This window comes from Apodemus sylvaticus, chromosome 5 (genome assembly GCF_947179515.1).
Source record: "Apodemus sylvaticus chromosome 5, mApoSyl1.1, whole genome shotgun sequence".
NCBI classification, from domain to species: domain Eukaryota; kingdom Metazoa; phylum Chordata; class Mammalia; order Rodentia; family Muridae; genus Apodemus; species Apodemus sylvaticus.
In genome coordinates, this window is record NC_067476.1 from 52,738,885 (window position 1) to 52,748,578 (window position 9,694).

Sequence of the window (9,694 nt, forward strand, 5' to 3'; positions counted from 1 at the left end):
ACAACCAGGGCTCTGTTACACAGAGAAACCCTGTCTCAAACGAACAAAAAAGTATACATTTAGCACTCCCTGCTGACTGGGTAGAGAATAACCCAGTTACAGGTAACCAGTCACTATCATGTCAGATAGCCACAGGTAGAGACAAACAGCAGCTAGGCGTGGTAGATTGTGTAGTCAGATCAGAGAACAGCCACATGAACACCAGGTACAAGCCCCTAGGTCACGATGATGAACCAGACAGGTGGGCAAAGTCAGATCAGGGACCCCAGTAAGCACGGCAAGAAGTCTGTGGAAGTATCTTAAGGTTTAGAGATGCATCGATTCTGTTGTGAAAACCCACAAGATCTTCTGTACGATACATAAGTTACCAATACCTTACACTTAAAATTTTGCTCAAAAGGGGGATTTAAAGTTTCACGTCTTTTACCATTTTACAAATTCATAGTTACTATTATAAAAAATATCTCTCTGAAAGTATACTACAATTCTGTATTCAAAAAAATGTATCTAGTACTAATAGCATTGTAAAAAGTCAGCAGAGTCTTCATGACTGGTGGAACACTGACCCTAGAAAGGCACGAACATCATGTGGCACAGGCTGGAGAGGTGCAGTCATAGCACAGAGTCTGGCGACATGTGAAGATACAAGTATGTATCTTCCATTGCTAGGGCATGCACATCTTTAATCTATTCATGACAGATTTAGCAAGGATTCACCACAAGCCATGAACTGTTAAGAGGCAAGTGCACCTGCCCTGTCTCACAAACCTCAGGAAAATACTGAAAGGCGGGTAATGGTTTTCTCCATTTGGCAAAAGAAAAGAAAGGACCCCCTGGACTCTGGGTACTCTGACAGAGTTAATGTGCTCACAACCTGTTTCTCTCTGGGAACAGTGCCTCTTTCCTGTTCCCACCCCTGACCTGTGAGTCTCACGGTGGCTGTGACAAGCCACAGGAAGTCTCCCTCAGACTGGACTTTGCATGCTGCTCCATTGAGATTTCCTGAGCTATCACAGTCTAGCTGTGTCTTTAGAATCAGAGACCCAAACCTCGTTCACCTCATCCACAGCCTACAAGGCAATAGGTGTGTCAGCAATCCAGATACCGGTTAACAGGTGCCTCCCGGCATCCACCCAGAAAAAGCCGCCTTTAACTGGTTCCAGCTTTGCCTGCTGCACCCAGCACTGCAAACATGTCGTGCCTGCTTCTGCTGCTGCTTCTTACTGCACTTCCTCTCCTTCTCTTCTCCCTTCTTCAACCCCCCCCTTCTTCCCTCTCAGTTTCCTCTTCCCTTCCTCCCCTTCATGGACTCCACGATGATAGTAAGCCACTTCTGAGCTGTTTGCTTTCCAGTTTTTACATATATCTTTTTTCTTTTTCTTCCTTCCTTCTTCCCTTCCTTTCTTCCTTCCTCCCTCCCTCCTTCCCTCCCTTTCTTCCTTCCTTCCTCCTTCCCTTTCCCTTCCCTTCTTCTTTTTTGAGACAACATATTTCTGTGTAGCCCTGGCTAGTCTCCAACTTGCTATTAGACCAGGCTGGCCTGGAACTTGCAGTGATCCACCTACCTCTGCCTCCTGAGGGCTGAGATAAAAGGGCGTGTATACAGTACTGTATTGAATCCTAGAGATTCCTTTTTGTAGGGACCCAAGGCCACTTAAACGCCAAGTCAGTGTCCCACTGGGCTACACCCTGCGCCCTAAAGAGACTGTAATCCATAGATGTATTTGGTGATGAGAACAGCTTCAGGACCAGAACTGTTGTCTTAGTCCAGTATCTTCTCCTGATACTAGATTTCTTCACTCTCCATCCTGTGCCCCTGTACACCCGCTCACCCTCACTCACCCCCCACCCCGCTCATCCACCCTGCTCACCCCCCAACCCCACCCCACCCACCTACCCCCACCCCCCAACCCTACTCCCTACCCCCCAACCCTACCCTCACCCCCAAACCCTACCCCCACCCCCAACTCCCCCCCCCAATCCCCGCTCACCCCGAAGCAGCCTTACTCCGTTCTCCTCCCTGTGTGTATCCCAGTACCCTGGACCAGAGGTGCTCTTAAGGAAAACAGTGGTCAATGTGGCGCATGCCTGTAATCCCAGCACTTGGGAGGCAGAGGCAGGTAGATTTCTGAGTTCAAGGATAGCCTGGTCTACAGAGTGAGTTCCAGGATAGCCAGGGCTATACAGAGAAACTCTGTCTCGAAAAAACAAAACAAAAATAACCTAAACAGACAATAAGGTATCTGTTTTTTTTCAAATAGGAAAGACATTTCTTATCAAAGAGGTAAATTGAGCTCTATCAAATATTATAAATGCTGGGAGGAGAGAACCCTATTTTTTTTAAAGATTTTTTTAAACCATAAAGACTTCTTTATTGGTTTTATGTATATGAGTACACTGTTGCTGACACACCAGAAGAGGGCATTAGATCCCATTAAAGTTGGTTGTGAGTCATCATGTGGTTGCTGGGAATTGAACTCATGGCCTGTGGAAGAGCAGCTACTGCTGAGCCATCTCTCCAGCCCAACAACCCTATTTCTAAGTATTATAATCTAATAAGTAGAAAAGGGCATAGAATGGGAGAAGAGGAAGAATGGAGAGGAAACAGTACTAGAGTCCATTATGGGAAAGGGGGTTGAAGTGTTCTTTTATTCAATTTCACTAATTTGGGCAAATGACATAATAACATGCATTTCCCCTTCCCATTTTATAAATGTATATATGCATGATCATGGGTTTTTGATTTTTTTTAACAGAGTGATGTCAGAACACCAAAACTCACAAAGCACGTGCACGCAATACAGTGGAGCAGAACGAAGCCTCAGGATGAGGTGAAGGCGGTCCAGCTCGCCATTCAGACCCTGTTCGCCAGCTCAGAGGGCAACCCTGGCAGCAGATCCGACTCCAGTAAGTTAGTGTCCGAGCACAGCACGTGTGCCTGAGCCCAGAATGTTAGTTATAAGATTCCCATCCCAGGGGTGAGTGCCAGGCAGTGGGTGGCTCGGACGTCTAACACAGGAAGTCCTAAGAACCAGCGATGATGCCTGGCAGTGATGGAGGAAGGGTGGGGGAAGGGAAGAGGGTGAACAAAATGAGAGTGGAGTAGGAAGGACAGGGTGGACAAGTTCCTCGTGATGGCTCTTACCCACAAGCCTGACAACCTGGGTTTAGTCACCGTGACCCATATGCTAGGAAAGAACTGATTCTTGTCTGTTGTCCTATGACCACACAAATATCATGGCATGAGTTGTTTTACCCACCCACACACACATACACACATACATATACACACACATGCACACACACATATACACACTTACACACACACATCCATATACACACATGCACACGCATACACATGCACACACATACATATACACACATGCACACACACATATACACACTTATACACACACATACACATCCATATACACACACATGAACACACATACGCATGCATACACACATACACACACATGTACACACACATACACATGTATACACACACACAAATTTAAGAGAAATGGTAAAGAGAAAAACTTTGATGCATATGCTAGATAATGATGATAGTAATTTTCAAAGGGGAGAAAAGCATACAAGACAAGCTGACAGGCTAGGAAATCAGTCATTATCTGGTGAACTCAAGCAAAAGTTCTGATTCCCTACGTGTGAGCTGAGAGACTGTAGGACTGAGGCACGCCCACAGCTATACTGAAGGTAGACATGTGCAAAGCCACGTCCAGTTCCTTGTTAACCATGAGACATGTGCACCAAGTACACAGAAACCCACGCTTTCTCAGCAGCACTTTTTCCTCCCAAGAGAAAAGTATTTTTGTGACAGTGATCAGAAGACTCTCTCTGTCAGGCATGGAGACAAAGGCAGGACTCTAACTTACTGCCCCCAAGGACAAGTGTCACTGAGTTATGACAGCCCAGCCCCTACATTGACCACTGTAACATCTGACATGCCTAGCAGAACAAACATTCTCAAAACCACCAGCCAGGGTGGGCAGAATCCTGAAGAACATTCAGAAGCCATCAACACATTCTCTGACATCAAGCCTTCACTTTTGTCAGCTGTTAATTTGCTTATATTCTTTTGCATATAACCATCAGGGAAAACTGTGATTACCTCTACTACGCTTAAGATTTTGTCAAGACTCTGGAGCTACAAGCGTACTGTCAGACACTTTTTAGGGCATACTATTCTGCCAAGGTTATTGCACATAGTAGGTCTAGATCTATACATGCACCCCTATTGTATGACTGTTTCTAAACTCCATTATGTTGGTTAAGACTGTGTGCCTTGCCTACTAGGTTGGCCATAATCCTTCAAGTTCTTCTTTTAGCTGGGTGTGTTAGCTCTCAACTGAGATCACAGCACCCTGGGGGCTGAAGGAGGAGGACCACTCAAGGTCAAGGCCATCTAAGCTGTACACGAGTTTCAGAAACAAAAAGACTTCGCATGACTGATGTTTACAGGGCACATTTTACTTCTATGGGGCTTTCATAGCCATGACCCTGTTTGACTCCTATAGCCTCACCCCCAGTGAAGCCTGTGGGCCTCTTCTCTCTCTGATTCCACCACATTTTCTCTTCTGAGAGGCTAGTTTCCCTATTTCCAAAATGGCTGCCAATGGCTTCTAAGTTTCACATAGTTCAAATCCTACCATGTTAAAAGTCACCAAATAAACATTTAAAAAAAAAAAAAAAATCAGGCTGAGTTCCAGATTCCCTCTGGTACCATTTCTGGGGCTAGTTTTTCCATGCATTCTCCCATATGGAGACGGTACCATCAGAATGGATGGTGGTGAATGGCAGGAAACAAGGTGGGGTTGGAGGAAGGTCCTGAGGTCTTCTACACTGTGGCCATGGTGTTTCCTCCCCCAGGACAATGCCCACACCCCCAAATTGGTGTCATGTACATCTTCTAAGCATCATCTCTTAGGAAACAATAAATCATTCTTTCTTTAAGAGTCTGCATGGGGACAACCAGCACCCTACCCTCCACCTCTGGCTAGGATTGCTCCTGACAGTCTCCCCCTGGAGAGAAACCTCCCTTCTGCCCTCCCCCACTCCAGTTTACTCAATGTTCCAATGTGATATGAAGACTCAGGCTCACCTGTTACATCCAGCACGTCCCTTGTCACCTGCCAGTAGCAGAAAGCCCAATTCCATCTGGCTTACCTCAGTGGGCCTCAAAGTTTGGTTCTGCATGCTCCTCTGCAACCTTGTCAGACATGCATACTCTCTGACCTATCTCCAGCAGTCGGCATTTTAAGAAGCCCTCTAAAGTCCCTTAAACACTGATTTTAATGAATAAAATGTATTGTCACTGGGCAGTGGTGGCACATGCCTTTAATCCCAGCACTTGGGAGGCAGAGGCAGGCGGATTTCTGAGTTCGAGGCCAGCCTGGTCTACAGAGTGAATTCCAGGACAGCCAGGACTACACAGAGAAACCCTGTCTCGGGGGGAAAAAAAAGTATTGTCTTCCATTACTAAAAGTCTGAAGGTGAGCTCTGGATCCAGTATGATAAATACGTTTGACTATGGTATCTTAGGGGATGGCCTCTTCCTTCCCTCGCTGCCACGCCCACTGTACTAGCTCTGCCCACAGCTTCGCTGGGCAGAACCTGGCTACCATGTAAACACAATGATGCCCTAAAATCACCAGGCATCAGTCCTGACTCTTCTCATATTTAGGAGAAAAGCCTTCTGGAAATCCAGCAGATTACACCAACTCAGACTTGGGCAGGAAAGAAATATGTCCTTAGCTGGCATCAGCATATCTGTCAGGGGCCAGAAGATACTGTTTCCCTTAGCACACATGGCGCAGAGACAGGACCTCAAACTCAGGCCTCTTGGTAGAAGCTAAAACTGTATAGAATTAGCAGTTTAGGAAGATGGTGCTATGATACTATACCATTCCATGTATGTAAAGTTCCTAAAACAGATCATGGCTGCAAAGACAAAAAAAAAAAAAAATACTAATCAGATTACATTCTTAATGGCAATATACTTTTCCCACTAAGGGTTCGTGGTAGTAAAGAAAAAGGTTCATGTACCTACCTAGCCTGGAACTTCCATGAATGGAAGAAAATGCTTGGCACGCCCCCAAGCAGCCTTGAGACTGATTGCCTGAGCCAGGCTTATGAATTAGGCATGCAGCTTTGTGGCGTGGAAGATACTCATTTCCGCTTTCCCCTGCAGGTGCGGACTGCCAATGGTTAGACACTCTGCGCATGCGGCAGATTGCATCCCACACTTCTCTACAACGTTCTCAAAGCAATCCTATCCTGGGGTCTCCTTTCTTCCCCTACTTTGCCAACCAGGATTCCTACGCTGCTGCGGTGAGGCGAACCCAGACTCCTGTGAAGTACCAGCAGATTACACCAAGCATCAACCCTTCCCGGAGCTCCTCCCCGACGCAGTATGGGCTGACCAAAAACTTCTCCTCCCTGCACCTCAACTCCAGGGACAGCGGCTTCTCCAGCCTCAATGACAGCTCCTCCGAGAGGGGCCGCTACACAGACCGAAGCAGAAACAAGTACTACCGCGCCAGTGTATCCCTCAACTCTTCCCCGAAAGGAAGATACGGTGGGAAAAGTCAGCATTCCACACCTTCAAGAGAAAGGTATTCTGGAAAATTCTACAGGCTGCCCCAGGCAGCACTGAACACTCAACAGTCCCCTGACTTTAAGAAGAGCCCAAATGATCATGACCGCCGTGTGCCCAGGACCATCCCCGGAATGCCTCTGCACCCCGAGTCTGCCTCCAAAGCAGGGGAAGAGGAGAGCAGGGTGAGCGAAGGGGGCTGGACTAAAGTGGAGTATCGGAAGAAGACTCACAGGCAACTTTCAGCCAAAACTAGCAAAGAGAGAACCCGCGGCAACTACCGTGGGCGGCGGAACTTTTGAGGGATTGAATCAGATGCACTGTTCCAAGCGGGTTATGTAGTGGTTTTTTTGCAATGGATTTTTTTTTTTTTTTTTTTTTTTTTTTTTTGGTTATATCTTAAGATTCCAGGGACCAAAAAAGACTAGTTTTGGGGTTGGGAAACACCTTTTAACTGAAAGGACAACCAAAGCAGGGCCACAATTATGGTCACTGGTCGACTAGAGGTGACAATTAAACTTGATGATAACTGCCTATGTTTCGTCCCCTGAATTAATATTGAAGCATGAAGGACTGTGCCATTTGTTCCATACTGGGAACATTCTCTGTAGCAGGCTTGGGGCTAGGATAAAGCTAGTGAGAAAATCAAATGTCTGGACGAAACAGGATTCATTATTTTCTCTTTCATCTAAGGTTCCAAGATGGCTCAGCAAAGCACCGTGGGTGATCCTTTAGTCAAAATGTGGGTATTTCATGAATTTTTGCATCTTTTTTTTTTAACCTATTGCAATGAAATATCATTTATCTTGATTGCTGAGGGATTTTTAAAAAATACCTCCCTAAATGTTGTGCCCAAGGCAGGTGCCTCACTCATCTCTACTGTGTTAGTATTTATTTTAGTGAGATATTTGTGTTTCTGTCGTGGTCAGAGCTGAACTGATTTGGCTTGTCATTTTTAGGTAATAAAAAAGATCATTGAAGTTAATGTTGATTGTGTGGTGGCTATCTCATTGAAGTTAATCATTGAAGTTAATGTTGTATGGTGACTATCTCATTCCTTAAGGTTCAACAGACAAAAGCTCGAAAAGGCCTGGAGGGTTTGTGCCTGGTTCCTTTTCTGAGTGCCCAGGATTCTAGTTGGATGCTGCTTCCCACCTTAACCATAGAAAGAGCAAAGAGGTGGGTGAGGAGACAGTCCATGCAGCATCCTCGGGATTTCAGAACTCTGAAATCTGAGAGAAAACAGATGGAGCAGGATAACACCATCTCACGCTAAAAGCCAGAGAAATTTAATTACCATTAGCCTTGTTAGAGCAAGGCAGTAAACAGCTTTGGCTGGGAGATAAGAGGGGGCTGTTTGTCATCTAAGCAGGAAGCTCGTGACACACAAGGGTGGGAAGCATTGTGAAATACTTCCTATTTTGCAAGTCTGAAAGTCAGGTGGCAACAAACCTGTTATGCATCAGATAGATAAACATTACTCTCAGTGTGCTGAGATCCTGTTCAGCATTCACTAGAACTAAATACTATGTGCCTTTTGATCTGTCCAGGATTCTCATTGCCTTATAGGAATTCACATAGATTCACGGGAATTGCACAGGGTCAAATTCTCCTTTTATATTATAGAAAGCAGACTTTACATAGGTATGCATGCTCCAATGCAATACTTGCGGTCTGCTGGGATTATCAAGGATTTTTGCAGCCTTAAAGTCAAGATGGTAGGAAATGACTTCATTTACAAGGGAAAATTGTCATGGCCTAAATGTTGACTCTACAACTTGATTTTGTTTACCATCTGCACTTATTAGCAAGCAAAAGCATTGGGAGTGTAAATCAAGATGAGTTTGATGGGTATGAGGTACCCATTTCCATCATGGCTGACCGACTTATAAAGCTCCTAGGTCTTCATCTTCTCCCTGGAACCTTTTATGTCAAGCACAGTCTGTTTCCCGCTCCCCCTTTGGCTTTTCTTCCGTGTTTAAATGTGGGCCTGCATGCTGGAGGCTGTCCACGGAGATCACTGGCCTAGCTGGGTGCGAGGGTTCAGGCAAAGGGGAGAGAGATTGAGCAGGAAGGGGGAGTCGTCTCTGCACCTCCGCTGTTGCAGCTGGTTCCACCTCAGTCTCTGCTGTTGCCTTCTTAGTTATTCCACACCGCCCTGTACCCTGCGCTGAGTGGGGCCAGGCTGGTCTGACAAGAGGTCAACTAATCAGTGAGGAATGCAGGGGAGCTTCTGGTGGTGTTTCCGGAGAGCAGGCCTCTTCCCAAGTGGCAGTGTTACAGCTCTTATGACAGAAGCGCTCAATCGATGGAGTAGTTCTCACACCTTTATTCCTTCTGGATAGGATTCTTATATACAGTTTTGGGGTGGGTCAGGGTCTGACAACAGGTACTTCCCATTGGCTTGGTCTGAGAGCTTGGGGATACCTTATCTGCATGTGAGAGGGCTTGGGGTGCTCCTATGAGACTGATGGCCACAGACCTCTCTACAGGTGCCTGTGTGGGGCTGTAGCTATGTGATAGGAGCCAGTGACCCAAGGAGCATGGCCAAACACCTGCGGTCCCTTGCAGGCTATGGTCACCTGCTGGGTCACTGGGGTTTTAAGCCTGAGCTCTACCAGAGACCAGGCTGCCTATCACAGTGCACCACCCCACATTTAAGCAGTAGCAAACAAACAGGAAGGCCTGTGCAGAGTTCACTGTCTTACTATGCTGTTCCCAAATAGGCAGTACGTTCTTTGAGAATGTTTGGATAAATAACAGTCTTGACTCAGTTACTCTGGAGGGAATACAAAGGACGGTGTGAGCCAGAGCAACAGATGCGCGCTCCAGGTTGAACAATGCTGTGCGAATGAATGCTATGTCTTGCCGCCATCTTGCTTTTGTGGATCCCGAGTTAGATAATCCAAACTGGCCTTAAGTAACTGACTGCGTGTGTTCTCAGCCTTCTTTTATACAGTGATTGGACACAAAAAAAGTTGCTGCAACAGCCCACCAAACTGACCACTTTGTAAAGTCTCATGGAAAAGTACTTGTCAGCATTGATGCTTCCAGTCAAAATCAAAACAAGAACAGCTG

General features: G+C 46.1%; 1 protein-coding gene across 2 annotated transcripts in view; it reads left to right on the forward strand.

The window, feature by feature from the left end:
- The window catches only part of Map3k20 (mitogen-activated protein kinase kinase kinase 20), a 160,062-nt gene extending 152,461 nt beyond the window's left edge, over nt 1-7,601 (forward strand). The window contains exons 19-20 of one of the 2 annotated variants that reach the window (XM_052182694.1): nt 2,757-2,907; nt 6,212-7,601. In XM_052182694.1, the coding sequence (XP_052038654.1) occupies nt 2,757-2,907; nt 6,212-6,918 (858 nt within the window). In that variant the 3' untranslated portion in view covers nt 6,919-7,601. Of the gene's footprint in view, nt 1-2,756; nt 2,912-6,211 lie in introns of both variants that reach the window. The other variant, XM_052182696.1, reaches the window with a different exon arrangement.
- Nucleotides 7,602-9,694: the final 2,093 nt, after the last annotated feature.